This window comes from Myxocyprinus asiaticus, chromosome 2, assembly GCF_019703515.2.
Source record: "Myxocyprinus asiaticus isolate MX2 ecotype Aquarium Trade chromosome 2, UBuf_Myxa_2, whole genome shotgun sequence".
NCBI lineage: Eukaryota > Metazoa > Chordata > Actinopteri > Cypriniformes > Catostomidae > Myxocyprinus > Myxocyprinus asiaticus.
In genome coordinates, this window is record NC_059345.1 from 7,667,873 (window position 1) to 7,690,158 (window position 22,286).

The 22,286-nt window shown below is 37.0% G+C and overlaps 1 protein-coding gene across 4 annotated transcripts in view; it reads right to left on the reverse strand.

Moving 5' to 3' along the window:
• Positions 1-2,271: 2,271 nt before the first annotated feature.
• Positions 2,272-22,286, reverse strand: part of LOC127411995 (casein kinase I-like) — a 79,988-nt gene continuing 59,973 nt past the window's right edge. Inside the window, exons 11-14 of one of the 4 annotated variants that reach the window (XM_051648004.1) lie at positions 18,964-19,074; positions 15,637-15,743; positions 10,878-10,901; positions 2,272-6,760 (exon numbers count right to left, since the gene is read on the reverse strand). In XM_051648004.1, coding sequence (XP_051503964.1) covers positions 6,706-6,760; positions 10,878-10,901; positions 15,637-15,743; positions 18,964-19,074 — 297 coding nt within the window. In that variant the 3' untranslated portion in view covers positions 2,272-6,705. The remainder of the gene's footprint in view (positions 6,761-10,877; positions 10,902-15,636; positions 15,744-18,963; positions 19,075-22,286) is intronic. The other 3 variants (XM_051648016.1, XM_051648010.1, XM_051648021.1) reach the window with 3 other exon arrangements.

Here is a 22,286-nt window from a genome sequence, read left to right on the forward strand (position 1 = left end):
ATGCTGCCTTTCAGTGGCGCCTGCAGCTGTATGGCCGTACGCACTGTGTGTACCATGAGCACTCCGAATGACCTGAGAAATATTTACTCAGGATATTTCACCAATCATGAAATGTGTCCCGTATGCCCGTATTTATGCCCAATTTGTGAATGAATCATTCTTTTGAGTTGGTTCTTTTCAGTGAATTGGCCAAACGATCTTGCAACACGGTCTGAATCGATTCGTGATTCAGTACAATTCATTCAGAGCACACTCTCGCTGAATCATTTGAAGCGGTTTCTCACACAGTAAAACATTATCAGGATATTTACGAATACAGCGCTGGATACAGTGTAAATTTACCTACAGTCAGCTGAAACAAAAGGCTGTCTTTTTAAGAGGTAACTTTGAGAAACTTCAGCTAGTGCTGTGTCTAGGGTTGCCACCTGTCCCGTAAAATATGGGACGTGATTTGTCCCGTATTTAAGCTGGTCAGATGGTGTCACAGTGAAATCATTCCAGATCACCAATTTAACATTGATATAAATTGGAAAATGTGCCTACAGTGGGTAAGGGACCGTCTGAAAAGTCCACACATTGTGCTAAAACGAGCCAATACTGTGGAGGGTGTGGTAAGGGACCGTCTGAAAAGTCCACAAATGGTGGAAAAACTGGAGTTTTTTTCTATATAAATGTTCAATAAGATCAAACAATGTATGAATACAATCATAAATACAAGTGCAGGTGAAGGAAAAAATAAACAAATAAAATATTTCTATATTTTTGCTTTTGACAAAGGTAGAAGACATCCTAAGCTTTCTTTAAAAGGTATAATCTTAGGTTATGTGTCGTTTAGATCATAATTCAAAGTGTCAAGAAAAGTACAATTTCCAAAAGTGTCCCACTTTGCCCATATTCATCCTATTATAATAAAAACAAAAATGAATTTGATATCATTTTTATTTTAGTTAGTTTTGGAGTTATGAAATTTTTTTTAGTTTAGTTTCAGTTTTATCCAGTAATTTCAGTTTTTATTTTTATTTTAGTTCGTTTTGGAGTTATGAAAATTATTTTAGTTTAGTTTCAGTTTTATCCAGTAATTTCAGTTTTTATATTTATTTTAGTTAACGAAAATGATTTGTTAATTTTAACTTTTTAGTATTCGTTAACTATAACACTGCTTCGTATCTACTTTGAAATGTCTTACATGTATTTTATAACAAAAAAATTAAATAATCTTTTTTTTTAATTATTTTTATTATTTGAACATTTTTACTTTTTTTGATTGACCAGATTGACCTGCTAAATTCTATAAATATGTGATTTGTTTAATAAAGGGCCCAGATGGAAACCGCTTCCAACCTATTTTATGAGAGATTCATTTTAGGACAAAAGTCCCCACCTTCCAAGTAGCAAAAAATAAACAAAAATTAAACTTTCCCGGGCATGACTGACAAGTGCATATATTTTATGTACATATTTTTCAATTATGTCCAAGTAAAAATAAGCCGATTCATGGTGCAGGATATTTCATTGTCATTTTAAATATCAGCCAAGTAAAAAAAAATTATACAAATACAACAGTCACAATTTTTAATAGAGCAAAATGTATTAAAAATACCAGGAAAATGAATTCCTCTTTTTGCATATAACGGTTTTTTTTAATAAACTGATCTAATATTTTATGAATATATCTTTAGTATATTTTGTATACTACCTGATAGTATCAGAGAATATATAGCAGAGATGGGCCACTTCCATTTAAATCAATGGGAGAAATTGGAACGACCAATAGATGTAGAAAGGAAGTCCCGCCTTACAGGTAAAAGAGCCAATCACCTTTTAGATACAGACATCGCCTGTCAATCAACTCGAGAACGCGCATGCGCACTAGCTATACAAGACGGGGAAATTGTGTTTTTCAGCGTAATCTGAGGTAAAGCAGCACAATTTATGATTCCAGTGTTGCCAGATCTGACTGCCAATTTGAAATATGTTCTTTGACTGTAATCTTGACAAACCGTTTTGAAGATTTCGGTCTTTCTCCATTCAAGTAGATAGGAGCTGCACTGTCATGTCTGGAAATAGCCTCCCGGAAGCGTCCCAAAAATGGCCGCCTGTAATCTGATTTGCTAGAAGGACTTTGAAAATATATATATTTTTCTCACAGAAGAAAATTCTAACATACAAGTTACTCTTAAAAAGCAGTGCAAATGACACAATTGTTATTTAAGAAGCTTCTTTAGGCCATCAAGCAAAAAAGGAACCTAAAGAAGACAAACAGACTCACTCTGAGGTTGAGGCATTTTTCTTTTATTTTACATAAAAAAGGGGTGCAAACTTGAGTTTCCCTTTAAGAGTGGAGGGAATAAAAAAATGTATTTGAAGGGTTATGTATGGAACTTTATATGACTCCTCAGGAAAATAGGCATTTTAAGATTAAGATAAAGATTTAGGCCTTAATCTTTCTGCAACGTAAAAACCAAAATATATTTAAAGAGAGTGAAGAGAAAAAGAGGAGAAGATGGGTCCATCACAGTTGAAGCCCTTGACAAAGTAAAATCATTGAAATACATTTAAGTAACATTCATATTTCAACACAATAAAGCCATAATACAATGAAATGTAAAGTATCTTTGTAAGTATAACCAGAACAAGAGAGCGGATGACTCTTGCAGTACTGTACAATTACGTTTTTAATGTTTAAAGTACAGAAACGCAATTTTGTCAATCTTTCTTACTGAAACAAACACTACAAAAAGTAAAAAAACAAAAATGAATTCAAATATTTCAGTGCTTTCCTATCCAGAGTCTTGTAATATAATCATCATTCAGAGGTCATTAAAAAAAAGGAACAGTTAATCCAGAACAATCAGTTCAGTTACAACAAAAATATTAATTGTTCAACAAGTTCCCACATGAACTGAAATAGACACAGGAATGATTGACATTTGAGAAAAAAAGCTATGACTCTGTAGCAGACACAATGGAAATGCGATACAGTATACAGCGGCAAAATAGTATGCAGTGGAGATTTACCTGCAGAACTCAAGCTTACAGAGGGTCAGACTCACGGCCTTGCAGTAGTGTTTAAAGGCATTACGCAGCCACAGAATAACAGCGTATCAACTTCATGCCCACAATGTTCTTCAGTGCCCCATTTATAAGTAGTTTCCATTGCTTTCGGAATCAAAAGCCATGCACGTAGAATCTGCATTGACAATAAATCCCATGAACTTTGTTCTATATGAGAATAGCCTTTCTGTGTGTAAATTCCCAACATCAGAACTGTGATGCAAAAGCAAAGGCCAGAGATGGACTGGGCTTTCTAAATGGATTTTACATTTCACATTAAACCTCAAATAGACTTAGAAGGCCATAACTAAGGATACCATCTTTATTCAAATAAAAGGTACAAAAACATATGGTACAACCATTTAAAAAAAAGGGAAAACTAAAATAAAATGAAAGATGGTTTTAAATAATTACCTTGCAGCGACAATAGAGCCAGTAATCATTATGATCGAATTATCTAGCCATCCATCATTGAAAGTACTTCATATACACAATATTGGGAGTGTGATTTCAGTGTCAAGTGTAGTGTCTTACATTTAAACAACCAAACAACCAGCAGATGGTGTCTTTGTTCACCATTGTTCACTTTTAATCCCAAAGGACATCCGCCTAAACCATAATTTCGAAGATTAAAGCGATAGTTCACTCAAAGATTACAATTCTGTCATCGTTTACTGATCGAATTTCCATTTCTGGGTGAACTATCCCTTTTCAAACCATTCTCAGACAACAAACTAAACAATTTCACTGCTTATTATCCACAAAACATTTCCAACAAGTGGCTCTGTAACTAGCCAAGGCCTCGCATTTTTTCACTTTGGAAGAGAGTCAATAAGAATTAAGGGGTTAAAAGAGGGAAAACTTGTCTTGCAAATTCATTCTCCTTACAGCCAGATGCACCTGGCAATAGCAAGCAGTCCACATCCCAAAAAAATACTACATCGTCTTCCAACTCTAGCGAGGCACGTAATACATATGAAGAGAAGAATGTTAAATAATAAGCCTTACGGGAGGCATCTCTCGATGCATCTGCGCAAGTGGATTTCCAAGCGTATCATTCAAGTACTTTTCACAGAATAATTTAGAGCCAAAGTGACCTGCATCACAGTGGATAAGCATAAGGTAAATATTTTAAATAACTTTCACTGGTGAAAATGGTTGGTTAGCTCCACTATTACCAACCAACCCAACATGCATGTCATATTCAAACGCAATTCCGGTCAACTCCGACCCTAAACGTTCAGTAAGCATAATTCTAGAAGGAACAGAAGGCCAGTGACGACAAATGGCATTTAGGACATCTGGGAGCTCGCCAGTTAACTATTTACACAAAAAGCCAGGGCTGGATAACTCAGTCGATGAGTCAAGGAGTGGAAGATACTACGCCCTTTTTGAGATATCAATATGATCAACAAAACGATCATTTGTCCACTGTTTTTCAATCTTCTATGCCGAAACGTCTCGGTTCTACCAAGGGTTTCGAACGTACTGGACACATTTTGATTCCTCAAACAGCCTCTATTCTTTACGATAGACGGTCGGTTCAATACAGTAATGCACAGGTTAATATGGTAAACAAGGGGCGAACAAAGCTTTAGTGCAGTCTCACACTCATATGGCTTCACTCTCAACGTTTGTATGGTGATCGCAATAAAATAATAGTAATATAATTTATCTTACATTAATTCACATTTACTATACATTAGAAAGAGCACAAAATTAAAACATGGATTTAATGCTGTGAATAGGTGAATGGCGAAAGAGAAACAAAAAGATGAGCAAGGCAACATTACGACTGAGATTATAGCGTCTGTTCTCTCAGTAAAACAACAACAACAACAACAACCAAAACTACAGCAATCGTTTATCATATAACCACATTTTTATAATCTAATAATCCCTGTCTGAAAGGGGTAGTTCACTCAAAAATGACAATTCTGTAATTTACTCAGCCCTACTGTTGTTCCAAACTTGTCTGGCTTACTTTCTTCCTTCGTTTTTTCCACAGAAGAAAACAAGTCAAACGGTTTTGAAACAATATGAGGGTGAGTTAATGACAGAATTGTAATTTTTGGGTGAACTGTCCCATTAAATATTGAGCTTGGGAAAGGACTGCCTCATCCTATGTATAAGAGGTCAAGGGCTGCCCCGTCTCCAAGCTGCTTATGGCCACTATTAACAATATCACGAGCATTTACAAAGATGGGCCTCTTTTTATCACTTTCTGACACATAATCCGATTCATATTCATTAGATTCAGTGACTCAAACCTCCTGAAAGGAACTGAGACGCCGCATGCATCACATTGGTATGAAGGCATGGGAGGAGTTTTGTAACGTCGTATTGCAGAGAGACTCGAGTAGTAGTGTTAAGGCATTGAATCGAGATGCTTTGCAGTGGCAGTCACTATAGTCAGTCTGCATCCTCCCAGATTTCACCTTATTTCACTTCTGGAGTCATCCACAACTACTAACGGTTGCTAAAAAAGCAAGTTGAATTTTCCTCTGATTTAAATGAACACGTTGAGTCAATAGACCCATAAGCCACACCGGCACAAAAAAACTAAAACACGGTTATTCTCATTCTGAATTATAAGCAGTTTTCTGGTATAAAAAAACCCAATGTTTATCAGGGATTGTTTCTGAAAATAATAACCCGACTATAATGACAGAAAGTGTGTGTTTTCCGATACAAAAGAGAACCACAAAAGCGAAGAGACGGAAAGTCTTACTGGCCACTTTGGCTAGGAAAGCAGCCAGATTTACGTCAAAGCAGTACGATATCGTAAAAGGAGAAAGCAGCATGACTGGCTGGTGGGTTTGTAGTGGCAGGAGTGCTTTAGAACAAGCAGCTTAAAAACTAGTCAATGGAACATCACATTCACTCGAAATCTGCGCTGTCCCAGCACCCCATCGCACGCATCACTCCCCTTACCACTGGAAACAGAGCTGCTTACGTCACACTTTCACAAAGTTCACGTGTAAAGGCCATCATTACAACATTTATTTGCTTATTACTCGCCTGTGCACGTTAAATCACTCCGATAGACGTCAAATGCTAATCATATTCTAAGGCTTGGACCACTTCCTGCAGCGTGAGAACCAACAATCAGCCGACAAATATCCAAACATTTAAAAGAAGGGTTAAGCAGACAGAAATGGGTCGTGTGCTAGCCGCGTTGAGAGTTGCGAGTTGGTGGTGGAAAAAGTTGAGTGACTTTCTCTCTCTCCGTCTATATCACACAATGGGCTAGAACTGTGTCCGTCATGGAGGAAGAATACGAGAGGGCACATTCAGAGACTTCCTCGCCTTAACGTCCACCACCAGGGACAAGGAGAATGCTAAATAGGCGAGACAGCAAATGAAGTGCAGAGCTGTTTGATTTTTTCTTTTCTTGTGTGAATATCCCAGAGACAGTCTGAGGAAGATGGTCTGGAGGCATGTCGCTGCCAAAATTAACATGTGGAAGAAAACACGAACAAAAATTAAAGCCAATCCCCATAGAGACAACGTGTGCATGCCTCTTCGTTTTCGAACGTAGGTCCCCCTTGAAGCGTTTTGAGGGCTCGCTGTTGTCGGCTTGTAAAATTTCTTTATTTGAACGCTCTAAAAACAAGCAAAGGAACAGGTCTGCGTGGAGAGGCCGGAGGTTCATTTGTGTCGTGGCGTGTTCTTCTTCCTCTTCCTCTTGAAGAAACAGCAGCACCTGAGGAAAGACACACAGGTTAACGTCAGTGATGTCAGTGCAGGAAGCTGATTGGCTGATTATTAACAGCAAGAGATAAAGCTTGTGCTGTCTTACTACACATGTAGGGCTGAACGATATAGCTGACATTATTCACACTCATGATGGTGTTTGTGTGTTGTCTCGGAAATTTCTTAAATTCATTTGTTTTTCTTCAAAAGAACCATCATTTCAACCAAATAGCCATTGTTGCCTAAAATATTCAAAATGTTTGATGTAAGAACTATAAAATGGTAATCAATTAAGTTAAAAATGAGGTATGTTTTCCACAGTGTTTTTCGGTAAATACCACAAGGATATTTAATTATTTTCATTTATAAGCACCAATATAACAATACATAGTAATAAACAGCAATATTTACTTACAGTACATATATTTTACTTAAACATATAATACATGAAAAATACGGAGCACCTTAGATGACAGGGAGGGATTTATTTTCTGAAATAGCTTTGCATTCCCTTGCAATAAGTTTTATGAAAATTAACTCCTTTTCTCCCCAATTTGGAATGCCCAATTCCCAATGCACTCTAAGTCCTCATGGTGGTATAGTGACTCGCCTCAATCCAGGTGACAGAGGACGAATCTCAGTTGCCTCCGTGTCTGAGACAGTCAATCAGCGCATCTTATCACGTGGCTTGTTGAGTGAGTTACCGCGGAGACGTAGCACATGTGGAGGCTTCACGCTATTCTCCACAGCATCCATGCACAACTCACCACGCGCCCCACCGAGAGCGAGAACCACACTGTAGCAACTCTACCCTTCCCTAGCAACCGGGCCAATTTGGTTGCTTAGGAGACCTGGCTGGAGTCACTCAGCACACCCTGGAACTCGCGACTCCAGGGGTGGTAGTCAGCGTTTTTACTCGCTGAGCTATCCAGGCCCCCCTGAAAATTAACAATGGTTTAACTACACTAACAGTAGTTGAACTATGGTATTTGTAGTAAAACCAAAACCACAAAATTGAAGTGCTTCTATGCAAATTTTTTCAGTACAACAGCATTCTTGCATGTGAGATATTGTTAAAATATAATGAAATGTTTATTATTCTTATGATTTATTTCTACACTGAATATTACATTTTACTATACAGTAGTAGTACGTATATTTCTGTCATGATTTTTCAGTTTCACTAGTTCAATTTTAGCTTTTATTTTGGCAGAATGAAGCAATTTGAGTTTGTATGTTTTTGACGACAGCTTCACACCTCAGTTCGCTATGTGGCTTAAATGTACTTATTAAACAGCAAAAGGCTGTGATTTAACTATATAAACATATAATCTGCATGTGCTGCATGCCTCAAGCTTAATGTGTGCTCTGCTGTCTGTAAACAAATACAGAGTGCATGTGATGCTTATGTTTATGATGAGGTGTGTTCAGTGCATGAGCGGCCGGCTTCACACATTCACTTTAAAGTGTGCAGCACATTCAGACCATATATTTAATTAAAACTCAGCCTTTTGTGGTTTAATCATCACACTAGGACAAATCATGATTTTAATGTGATTAATTGAGTATTAATCCATTCATTTCATCCCAAATATTTAAAATTATTTGAAATTCCGCATTTAATAGTAAATTCTGTATTTATGACTGAATTCCGTGATCCCAGCGCAGAAATAATAAGGCCCTACTAAAGTAACACCACGGTTAATTTGTGGTACTTGTACCATGGTTTTTAAAACCATAGAATTACTATGATTACTGTGGTAAAACCATGGTTAATTTTCATAAGGTGTGGATAAAGTTATTGCGAGGGACCACAAAACTTTGTGTGGGAATGCAAAATTATTTCAGAAAAATGTTCTGTTCTCTAAGAGGCACCATAGAAAAATGCCACATGGAGACTTCCGCAAACAATTTTAAACGATGACACAAATGAATCGCTGAATCCGTTTTGAATCGCTTCATTGAAATGGACAGTTTGAACTGATTCACAGAAATTTATCCAACTTCCCAATTCTAACGCCATTTTACGCTATTAAAACATCTGTCTTAATGCTCACAAACTTGCCAGCAACACAACAAGGCAAATTCACGAAAGTAGTCTAACGACGGTCTTCTAAGAAACTTTTAGAATAATTTAATTATTACTATATTCATTTCACCAGTGTTGGGTAAGTTACTCAAAGAAAGTAATTTACAACAAATTCCTTCTTTAAAATTGTAATCATATTTCTTTACTGATTATTCCTCTATGGAAACATTGTAATCACATTACTAATTTCTTTGCTTTTAAGTTACCTTCTAAATCTTTTCCCAGAAAATGTAATCTTTCTGCTCAAATTCAAAATAAAATATATTTTTCTTCCTTGTTCATTGTCGCATGCAAAAAAAACACTGGTTTCTCTCTTACAATGACTCGTTAAGGGGTGCACACCCTTCAGCTGTCACAGAAACGCAAACAGACAAACATATTAGCATAATTCAAGTTTTACATGTATTCTACAAAAATAATAGTTTAGAAATGTGTGTAACCAAAGTAATGTACTTACAAGTAATGTTTTGAAAGTCAGTGACTAATCTGATTACAAAAATTTTAAATGTAATGCATTACACTACTTTTTGACTAAAACAAGTCATTGAATTACACCCAACACAGCAATTCACAATGTTTTCACAATAACTTCTATAATTGCCTGCAAAAATCATTGTGATTATACAGTGAACATTGCATTTATCGTCCAGCCATATACACATGCGCAGTGAGAATGTAGCTTGCTTAGTAAATCTTATAAGAATAATTAAACATCAAGCAGGTATGTAGGTTATGCTACATATTGTCAGCTTTGTCAAAAACAGGCGTTGGAGTGCATTAGTTGTCCTTACAGACCTAAATGCTTGCTGCATATGAATGCAACAAGTAAAAGTTAACAGAAGGGGAACACATCTGAGTTTGGTTAAAAGCACTGACAACAGAGTGTTAAACGGCAACAACATGACAGAATGAGTCAGGAGGAACAAGGCACATGCAGTGGAAGAGAACAGCTCCAGACTGACACATTGAAAAGTGAAAGACTTAACTAAACATGTTCCTAATGGATGCTGCAAAACAGCCAGTATATCTGAGCGCCAGTTGCAAGCAGTCGCTGGCTCTATTGTTTGCATTTACTGAGGTTATTAATGCAGAATCAAGCATGATTCCTACTGAATTTACAGTGTCCTGCAAAGTATTCTCTCGTTTTACAGAATTACGTTAACATTTTATTCCCTGTAATATTTTTAATTGTAAGGACTGATTACGCACGGAATAATTAACAGGTTGTTGTGAAGTAGATATTCACATTTTTTAAAAAATCAATAAATAATGAGAGTGGTGCTTGTAGTTTTAAGATTTCTAACTCCCTCTAGAGATTACATTCTAATTTTCAAAAATTCTATAATTTTTTTTTTTCAAAAATTCAATTCAAAAAATTTCAAAAATTCAATTAAAATATTTTCAAAAAAATCTATTCAAAGTTTACATTTAAAATGTAAAAAAATGCCAATTGTTCCGCTTATACCACAGTTACCACTTTGTTGGTGGTACAAATTAATCTTGGTAGTCTCAGGATGACTCGAAAATGCTCTGTTAATTAAAAAAATGGTGTAAAGTGATGCACAACTGTACTGCTGAAACCTGGAACTACTTCACAGCCATTGAAATCTTATGAACATCCTTGGAATTAAATCAATAAAGGTGTGGTATACAATGTAAATTGTGTCATATTGTAAAATATTCTTTAAAAAAAGGAGAAAACAAAAAACAAAAAGAAATATGCTGTTGTAAGATTAGTAATTCAGTAAAATGAGAGATCTGGTTAAAGGCTGCACACTTCTGTAAGAGACACTGGGCAATTAGAGACTTCTCAGAAAACTTCCAATCAACATTAAAGTATTTCACAGTCTCCCCAATCAGACTTTATCCTAGGCCTGCCTCTCTATTCCTGTTTCAAACTCACAGATCATGAATAACTACATTTGCCTATAACTGTGTTAGCAGATCTGAGTCTTAATGTTAGCTAGATCTCTTTGGCCACAGTCTAGGCTGGTCCACTCCGCTTTAAGTTTGATGTGGACTGGAGAGAGGGACTCACCACAGGTTGAGCATTTTCACGCAGCTACAGAAAAGTGTGAAAAGAGAAAAGACAGAGATTATTACACAGAGGTGAGACGATGAGACAAACTTAATGCTGGCGACATGAGACGAACAAGAAGACAGACAGAGAGAGATAAAGAGAGAGAGAGAGAGAGACAGACTCGGGGGATAGTGATAGATCTAAAAAGAAACATCTACTCTAATATCATAAAACAGGCATATCCCGTGTTCCAGTTTGCTTTTAAAACAAATTAAAAGCATAGTTCACCTCAAAATGAAAATTCTGTCTTAATTTACTCACCCTCGTGTTGTTCCAACCCCATTACTTTTTTTTTTTTTTTGGGACCACATGATGGTGAGTTGATGACAACTTTTTTCATTTTGAGGTGAACTATCCCTTTAGAAGTGGAAAGTGTTGAAGGAGTAGGAATGTATGGAGTTTGAATAAAAGTAGCGTTGTCCTCCCTCACCAGCCCACTGCTCTAGAACATATGGGTACAAGATGTGCACACTTCAGTAATTACTGGCTAGAAAATTTCCTGCTGATTGGTCAATTGATCTTGTGCCAGTTTAAATTGCTACTCAGCAATTGTCATCAATGTACAATGACAGTGTTATGTAGAAATGGGATTGATAAGTGGGGGAAAAAGTTTTACTTCCTACACTGTGGGTGTTTCTTCAGCTTCAGCACTTTCATGTGTATTGCCAATGGCCGATTTTTTAAATATATACAGTATATACTGTGTATATATATATATATATATATATATATATATATATATATATATATATACACACACACATATATATATATTATGTATAGATGTTACAGTTTTACACAGACCCCGATTGTCAATATTAAACTATGAAAACCTATTATAAAAATAAAAATTATTAGGTTTAAAACTAGAATAATCTAAACAAAGAGTGAAATAAACAAGCAGGGTCGGGGAGTAACGGAATACATGTAACAGGATTACATGTTTAAAATACAATATATAAGTAACTGTATTCCACTACAGTTACAATTTAAATCATTGGTAATCAGAATACAGTTACATTCAAAAAGTATTTTGATTACTGAAGAGATTACTTTGCATTTTATTGTCATTTGTTTCATTTAATATTTAGTCCTTTCAGATGGAAAACATTTATACATATAAATGATGCGATCCAAAGTGCATTTGAACAGCGGTGAAACACTTTCTTATGATGTGTTACATTTACATGAGCAGACAGAGAAGTAAGTTTGAAGTAAGTTTGGAGCAGAAGAAATAGAAATAAACCTTGTGTAAATTGTCAGCTTTATGCTAAGCTAAAATGCTATTTCTAGCCATTTTACATGCACATGTTACCAGGCACGATCATATTTTTTTTATCAAGAAAATTCATGTCAGATCATAATTTCTTTTTTTCTTGTAAGACCTTTGATATTAGGGCAAAAATCATATTCTTGATGATAATTTTCTTTATTGTTTTCTGTAAAAATATCTAAAAATCCTTAAAACAACATCAATTTGATTGATCTTGTTTTAGAAACAACACTGCATAAGATATTTAGGTTTTTCAGAGAATGTATTTTTAACATGTGTATTTTGTCTTACTGTACTGGCAGAGTTTTTATAGTCAAAACAAGTGAAAAAATCTACCAGTGCTGAAGAAGTAATCCAAAGTATTTAGATTACATTACTGACCTTGAGTAATCTAATGGAATACATTACAAATTACATTTTACAGCATGTATTCTGTAATCTGTAGTGGATTACATTTCAAAAGTAACCCTCCCAACCCTGTTAACAAACCATTTCTATCTTTATTGTGTGAAAATAATTTCTATAAATTTTAACTTTTTTTTTTTCATAAATTACAACTGTCCCATAGATTTACACCACATAAAACAATTGCCCCTAATATATATATATATATATATATATTTTTTTTTAATTTTTTTTTTTTTTTTTCAAAAGTTAGTTTACTTGTTTACAGAGTCAAAAATAAACAGTCGAGCAGTAATTTTTTTTAAACTGCACAATGATGACTTTAAGACCCTGTTTCCACCTGGTATTACGATGCGTCTGATCCGATCACATGTGGTCAGGTGAGACATACGGCTGTTTACACCTGGTCACTTAAATGCATCTCCTGTGACCACTTGTGTTCTGATTTGGAGGGGTGGGTCTCTGTTTCATGACAACATACATTTACTGCGTGATAAAGCACAACAAAGTCAGAAAAGACAAAGACATTTTTTTTTTTTTTTTTGCGCTGTTTCTCCCAGATGCGGTTGAAAATTAATCTAAGCACAAACGCAACATGTCAAGCAGAATTATCCATTATTTTAGAGTATTACCTGCATTAAAGGAGCTTCATGTGTTTGTGCTTCTCAACTGTGTTGATATCAGACACACTAAAGAAGATCCGTGAAGCTCTCGTGATTGTGTATGTATCCGCTTTTTAAAATTTTCAGATCAGACAATTATTTCCTTTTAAAGCCGCACTTAAAGCGCAAAGTTTAAACTCTTGTTTTAGTGCAGCGGTTGATTGACAGGTGAGGGACGGTGCTTCACTGCTGCCGGGACGCATACAGGACGGATTAGTGTTCACACCTTAAATGCAATCTGGACACATTCGTATGTGGTTTGTATGTTTTGACCACATTCGCATGTGGTTTTTGTGATCCGATCGCAAAACGATTTAGACCCTGTTTAGACCTGTATTTAGGGCTGACCACGTGTGATCGGATCACCCGAAATGCATCTTAATACCAGGTGGAAACTGGGTCTGTAAAGCTGCTTTAAAACTGTGTTGTGAAAAGTATTATACAAATAAAAATGACAAATTATGACAAATTACCCAAAAAGTGTAAAAATATTATCGAATTGTATGTTTTTAGGATACATAAAATGTTAGCTATGAAATTAGCTTTAGCAAGACAAAGGAGGCAACTATTTTATTTAAAAATGTTTCCATCACATTCATTTCCACCACAGAATTCCATTAAACAAAATACAGAATTTGAGATGTGCTGGAAATGATTTCCTATTGTGGTGGGAATTTTCAGGACTTTCCGAAAAATGACTCCTGTGATGCATGTAGATACACTGTTAAGACATTAGCACCTTTCACACATACAGCGTTTTCCAGAAACTTTAATGCAATTTTCATGTTAGAGGTCATGTGTGAACATGACCCTTTTGAAAATACTGGTAAATTTTTCATTATTTCCCTTTATGAGAAATTCTATCATAAGTACCTATAACTGTCCATTTTGATGGTATGTGAGAACCAGGGGTGGACTGGGAATAGAAATCGGCCCGGGATTTTACATAGAAACTGGCCCAAAAGGTGTTTGGGGGGTGGGGGGGGGGATCTGGCCCAAATGTTGTTGAGCGGTAGGGGTCCTTTTCTGCATATCGCTGCCCCCTTCGCCATATCATTTTGTGGCCCATTCTGCAAAACGCGGCGGCCCATTCGGCCCCATTTCGTGGCCCGCCCACCAGGAAAAGTCCCGGTTCTCCCGATGGCCAGTCCGCCCCTGGTGAGAACAGCACATGTGGTACGTTTACTAGTAAAGGCATCCCAACGATATTCCTGTAATTTACCTGGTTGCATGTGTGAAAGGGGCAATTGTTAGTAGACCAATTAAAAAATAGATACTGAATACAAAAAAATGTCTTAAAAAGACTTTACTTTTCAGAAATTGAAGAAACACCCATACTGTCTCCAGCTAGTAGGTACAAACATCAAGGTTCATGACTATGACGTTTATTAAATAGTATTGGCTATTTAATTTTTTTTAAAAAGCATGTGAAAGCCCTTCAGGAGTTTCGCAGAATACTTCAGAATTCTTGCAATATACTATACGAGTCATATCGGCTGCTGGTCATTTTGTATTCTTTGGAGAAGCCACAGTCCCCACCCACTTTCATCCACAATTCCAACTTTGACTAGTTCAATTTTTATTTTAATGCAAGCCTAATTTTCACTGCTTTGCTTCAAGTGGCCATGTTCCAGCATTATAGGCTGAATCTTTAAATAATGATACCCAACACTGATAATGCAATCTCCACACTGCTATATTCAAGACAAAAAGGAAATACACAGAGTGGGGGGATCAGAGAGATTAGAAGAAAGACGTCTGCTCAGCATTAACACAGTGTAATTGTGTGTTTGTGCCATTGTGTTAACTGATAAAGCCCGCTGCACTGTCAGTGCTACTTACATCAATAAATCAAAGAGACGCAGATTTTAAGATATCAAAGAACTACAAGAATAGGTGTTTGCAATTATATCAGACAGGATGTTTTATATAACTGAAGCTCAAATGTAAAGGGATATCAGGTGCATTAAAAGAAGAGCGTAATTGCCTTTTTGTAACAGGTGAACTCACTGGCTGCACTTATTATGGATACCTCCTTATGTACTTTCAAGGAAAATGTAGCTAGACAGCATTTTTAAGGCATTAGAGGTACCATAATAGGCATTTGTTTGTTTGTTGTAGGCTAGACTGCCCCTGTTGAGTTTACTGATCAGTTGATGCACTGAAATGTGATTTATTCTACAGCTGTCATGAGAAACACAATGTTACACTTCCATACACCTGCAGTACACACAACACTACAGGGGAACAGATGGCAGTGGACCAGTGAGGGTAAAGGTGAAGTCATGTACAAGACCCTGAGTGCAACAGGACGCCTTGTATCAATAAGAAACAAGGCATAGACAGTGGATAGGAGTGTGAAGCTGGGTGCACATACTTGGCCTCATCCACCACCTCCACCTCTGCCTGTGCAGCAATTGGTACGTTTGAGTGGGCCGCCAGCGGGTCATCTGCATTCAGTTCGCCATTAGTCGAACTCACCACCTGTAGCAGAAAAGCATGACTGAAAACATATCCAAGTCAAATCAGGAGGCATCAATTTGGCCAAATTACATAATTCAGTCTCTGGTCTCAAAGTAATGAGAACAATATAATATTAGTTTATCTGTGCAGGTTAACTATTGCAAAGTGATAATCATAATATCATTTGATAAAATCAGATGCCCAATAACAAAATCTGTTAATTGGAGTGATGTGGATCTCATCAGACACTAACCTTCAGAATTTGCAACTATACAAATATGGCTCAAAATGAAGGAATATTTGGATGATCAACATGAGAACAAAGCTAATTTTTGCACTATTATGTTCCTGTGCTGTACCAAAGAAAGACAACAGGTGTTAATACTAGAGGTCGACTGATTGTGGATTTTGCCGATAACGGATTAATCGGCCGATAGTTTTGAAATCAGATTTAAAGAATGTTAAAAAACACTTCCATAGAGGCTACAAGAGTCAAAAATGAATCAAATCCCAGATTAAGTTTATTGTTCAACCAAAATCCCAACAAAACCCAGAAAAAAATTCAGATGTATAATGTGGTACTTTTAACATTAAATAAGCCCAAAACACACAAGGGGCTCTTCATTAGAAATGAAGGAGACTTGGCTTCGTTGCAATGCTCTATATTTAAGTATTTACCAAATTAAGCTTTTTAGAGCCTATATTTATTCACCAAATGAAGAGTTTGTTTTTATATTTCACCAGATGAGGTTTAATTAGGAATAAGGTTTATTATTGTTCACAAGAAATGAAGTTGGAGACACAATGTACTGATAGGGCACGTTTCTATATAGTCGCATTTTTCTTTGCATGTCTTCCCTTCAATTTAGATTACTTGATTATCTAATCAAAACAGCGCCGACCACAGAGGAGCACAGAGGAATAAAAAATAAATGTAAAAAAATAATTAAAAAAAAATAATTGGCAACTATAGGCATAGATTTTTCCGATAACTGATAGTCCCAAAAAAGCAACTATCGGCACCGATTAATCAGTAAAACAGATACATCGGTCTACCTCTAGTTAATACAGCAAATTTCATTATCCTGGTCATTTTATCTTATGCTGTTTTTCACTCAACTAGTAAAGACATCATTTTCAATTTCCAACCTCCTGCTTGAAAAAACAGCAATAGATCAACACTTGATGTCGGACTTCCAACTTGGGGCGTAAATCTACAACCCGACTTCACTGAGATATATATATATGTGTATAACATTGCGGCACCCAAGGCCACAGTTAATTAATCTTTTTTAAAGCAAATAAAATTATGTGTATTACAAGATAATACATTTGCAGTAGGGCTAGGCATTGCCAACTACCTCACAATACGATACACACTGCGATACATATGCCACGATGCAATACATCCCAATATTTTAATTGAATCATGATAGTTACAGCTCGAAACAAATTCTGAACAAATGTTTACTGGTGTAACTTAAAAACGAGATATTTAATGAAATGGTTCCCTTCAAAAAATGTGTCGACAAGAGAGACCAAACATGCAAGAGAAACATGCGTGATAAGTTTCAATTGCTTTTGTGCAGTCCGCTTCACTTTTGTTTAGTATTCTGTCTCGTAGAAGCGGCTCTGACCAGTTTCATATTTGGTGCTTATTTAGATAACCTGCTTCTTCATTAATTGAGCTGTTGGAAATTAGATGAATGCACACATCAAGAACTTTATGCAAAATATTGATGTATTATTGTGAGAAAAAGTATTGCAATCTATCAATTTGGGATTGTTTCATCAAAACCCTATTTCACCAAGACAGGCGTGTAAAATAAGTTTCTTTATACGTCATCTTCAGAGCATCAAAGAATGGAATGCTGTATGTTTGGGTGAAACATCTGCTTTTCTAAACTGCTTTTCCACCATCAGGCTGAACGTTTAAGCCCAAAGTATACTTCGGTTTAGATGTGAAGACTTAAAGGAACAGTACACACAAAACTGAAAATTCTCTCATCATTTACATTCACATGCCATCCCAGATGTGTAGGACTTTCTTTCTTCTGCAGAACACAAACAGACTTTTGGAAGAATATCTCAGCTCTGTAGGTCAATACAGTGTAAGTGAATGGTGACCAAAACTTTGAAGCTCCAGAAACACATAAAAGCACCATAAAACTAATCCATAAGACTCCAGTGATTTAATCCATGTTTTCTGAAACAATCAATACTTTTATGCTGCATTTGTGTGCTTTTTGGAGCTTCAAAGTTTTGATCACCATTCACTTGCATTGTACAGACCTACAGAGCTGAGGTATTCTACAAAAGGGTGAGTCAGTGATGAGAGAATTTTTATTTTTGGGTGAACTTCCTTTAACTTCTGCATGCATTCGAACAGTCTTTCAATGTATACTCCATTTGACTGTGCTTGGCGCATGCATGCTACGACTGCTATAAGATACTGGACTATTTCTTTTCAGGAGTTTAGACCCATGAAGATGTCTTTATCGAGTTAATTAAAGTATGTCCTTCGTCTCCTGTTGTTTAGTGGCGATTATATCTTCTTCTAGTGCTTCTTTGTGAAAGCAATGGCTTAACTGTGAGTGTTGCCACATTGTGGACCCACTAATTAGTGCAAATAGTTCCAGCCGTATATGCATACTGCGCACTGAGTATACGCAGTTAGAAAAACCGTGCCACTGATGACAAAATTTGCGTCACATGTCCTGTATGCAGATGCCTAGTGTTCACATCCAACCAAAGTATACTTTGGGCTTTACTGTAACTGTTTCGCTGCTTTGATGCAAAATCAGGATTAGAATGGACTGACTGGGCAAGTGACCAATTGTGAGTTGCCACCATGTCACTAAAGACGTTCCACCAGCACGTCGGAGTATGCTGAACTAACCGTGCTGAGAAATCTGTGTGGTGGATGGCTTGTAATCGTACTGTGCCAAACCAAGTTTTACTGTAAAATGCTTTTCACCGTGCTCAGAACCATTTGTCCTTAAGGTTAGAAAAGTGGCTTGAGATATCAAATAGAAATTTAATGAAATGCAACATTACTAAATTAGATCTCTGCATGGTACATACTATTTTACTACAGTTTTTAATCAAGATGAGATCAGCTGAGAGGGGAACCCACAGAGGAGCTCTACTGTAAGATCTGAGAGCAGGTGTGGGGAGCTGCAGATGATTGTAGACATGAGCACACACAGGAGGAGGAGTCGAGCAAGGGGTGAAGCAATACCTGCACTGAGCCTCCGTGCCTGTCCGCTGCCAGGTGGGAGGTCAGATACGAGGAGTTTGTCTGCCGGTTGGGCTGCACCTCCCAAGCTCCTCTGCGGTCGGAGATGGCCGTCTGTGCGGATGGAGAAGGCGGTGAGGGAGGGAGGGGCGGTGTGGTGAGTGAGCGCGAGAGGGCGGAGTGAAGCCAGGTGGCATGCAGCACAATGCAGGAATGAAAACCAAAGAGAAACAAAAGAGCCAGACAAAGCCAGGAAATGGCATTAGTGACCGAGGACCAAAATGTCCGATCAAATCCAAGCACAAATTAAAAAAGGAAAAAACACAAAGGAACAGTTCGCCCAAATATGAAAATTCTGTCATGCTGTTCCAAACCCATTATGTCTTTCTTTGTTATGCAGAACACTTTTTGCTGAATATCCCAATCTATCTTTTTACTCAAAATGTAAGTAATTTTTCAGTGAGCACAAGTTCTTCTGTGAACAAGCTTCTCTTAAAGCACTCACGAATGCGCAACGGTTTTAATGAAGAACTTAATTTGTATGCCTTCCGAAATGTTGGAGTATGATGCATTAGCTGCAGGGACTACTTTTACGACACTTTTGGGTCACTATTTGAGTTGCTATCAAATGCCGTTGTATTAAAGGGATCATGACATACATTTTTTATTATTTTAATATGTTCCTTAAGGTTCACTTATAATATTAGTTAAGTTTATTGCACAAAAAAACAGTCTTATATTTGTTAAGTATGATCATTTTCTACCCTCATTCTTACCCTCTTTCAGAAACACTCAGTTTTGGTGTTGCTTCTCCTTTAAGACTTGACAATAAACGCCCACTGTTATGATTGGCTCTCTGATCTTGACTGATCTGCTCTCTTATTGCCATCTTACTGCTCACCTCTACTGGGCGGGCTACAGAAGTGATTTAAAGTAAAGTAGGCATTGATATGTTGATGTGGAGGTGTTTTGGCAGCTTGGTTTCAACAAATGTTTTTTTTTTTTTTTTTTTTAGTGAGGAGTACGTTTTGAGTTCCGAAACTTCCAGTATGTTTTTAGAGTACAATGACATCTTCCATGTCAAAAGGTCAAGGAAAATTTGATCGAATTTGAAAAATGGACAAGGATATTAGTTTAAAAAATGTGTTCTAAGAAAGAAAGACATTACGTTTTGGAACGACATGATGGTGAGTAAATGATGACAGAATTGTCATTGTTGTGTGAACTATCCATTTAAAACAGAGGAAAATAAACAGAGTACATTCTCCAAGCTGTTGAATGCCCAGTGGACACCTTGTGTTGCAAATCAGGCATCCAGCATTGAAATTAGACAGTAATATCTGACAGTATAAATGAATAAATTCAATATTTCACTGAACTAAACAAACTTAACTACCCATTATATTAAAGTATATCAAATCGGAAGGGCATCATATTGTGTTATTTAATTAATCAAGAAGGCCTTAACAGGAAGAGGAACACATTCTGAAATGCAAGACAAGGACAAACAAATATTGACATCTGAAACTGTGTTGTGCAGTGGTATAGTTTCAATAAAAGTCCCTTGTGACATCGCAATATAAGGAAGGTTTGAACCGGGCCAACACAAATCAGACGCGTATACGCACTACGACTGCTTTGTGATACTCTTTTATTACAGTTAACATGAGGCACATGTGCAGATGACACACAGTCATAAAAAAAAAAAAAAAAAAACGGCTAGAAATGGACAGCCCATTTATACTGTGCTGATGACGAAATTTGCATGCACTACATCTTGGCCTTTATCTTGGACTGATGTGTATACTGACTGATAAAAAAATTCAATAAAAATATTTTTCACCATCTTGCACTCTCATCTCTACTTCTCTGAGCAATTTGCAACTTTGTATTACAGCATTTATCTTATTACTGCCTCCTTTGGATGAATCGCTTCTGTTTTACTCCTCATTTGTACGTCGCTTTGGATAAAAGCATCTGCTAAATGAATAAATGTAAAACGTAAATTGAGGCTGTCAACACTGGACGCGTAGAAGTGATGATTCTAAAAAGACGACGTGCACCGACTATGACCCCGTTTCAAACTGGTACTACGATGCGTCTCAGGTGATCCGAACACATTAGGTCAGGTGAGACACATCGCTATTTACACCTGGTCACATGTGTCTCCTGTGACCACTTGTGTTCGATTTGGAGTGGAGGGTCTCTGTTTCATGACAACATACAGTACATCAATCACTATATCAGTGTGTTACTGCATGATAATAAACTACAGAAAAGTCAGAAAAGACAACGGCGCGCTGTTACTCACAGATGCAGTTTAAATTTAATAAAAGCACTAACGCAGCATGTCAAGCAGAATTCTCCTTATCTTATTGGATTACCTGTATTAAAGGAGCTTCAGATGTACGTGCTTCTCTTCCATGTTGATATCAGACACACTGAAGATCCGTGAAGCTCTCGTGATTGTGTATGTATCTGCTTTTTACAATTTTCCGATCGGACGGTTATTTTCTTTTAAAGCCGCTTGTAAATGGCAAAGTTTAAACTCTTGTTTTAGCGCAGCGGTTGACTGACAGATGAGGGGCGGTGCATCACTGCTGCCTGGACGCACACAGGATGGATTAGCATTTACACCTCAAATGCGATGTGGTCACATGCGTTTTTGACCGCAATCATATGAGGTTTTTGTGATCCGATCACAAAACGTTTTAGACCCTATTTAGACCTGTATTTAGGGCTGACCACGTGTGTTAGGACCACTCGAAACGCATCTTAAAAACGCATCTTACTAGGTGTAAACTGGGTCTATCAGCTGTAGCGTCAAGCACGTGCAGCGTGTCAGATATTAAACGGGGTGTCCATAAACTGTCAGCGCAACGCAGCATGACGGTCACATCCAGGGTAGACAGCATCATTGATTAAAAAGGGAGCAATTTGCTTTTGACATGATGCATTGCACCGCTCGCGTCCAGTGTACACGGGGTAATAGTGATGCTTGCCATAGCAAATTCCATTAATATTAGCTATTGTAATCGCCTTGTCCCTGGGCGAAATTTCGCCCCCAATGTGAATAGGTCCATAGGAATGCATGGTTTCCATTTCAAGTTTTTTTGTGGAGAAAATTCACGCTGAGAGTGAATAGGTCTTTACATCTCCAGGTGACCTAGTAGAGCCAAAGCGATGTGCACTTATTAGTGCTGTTCTGCCCTCAAAACACACTCACTAAAGACTACAACTTCATCCAGTTTAAGAGGCCCTTGTGTCTTTCAGCCAAAGAGTTCTAAATATATCTCCACTTTTCTTCTCTCACAAGACCCATAAGA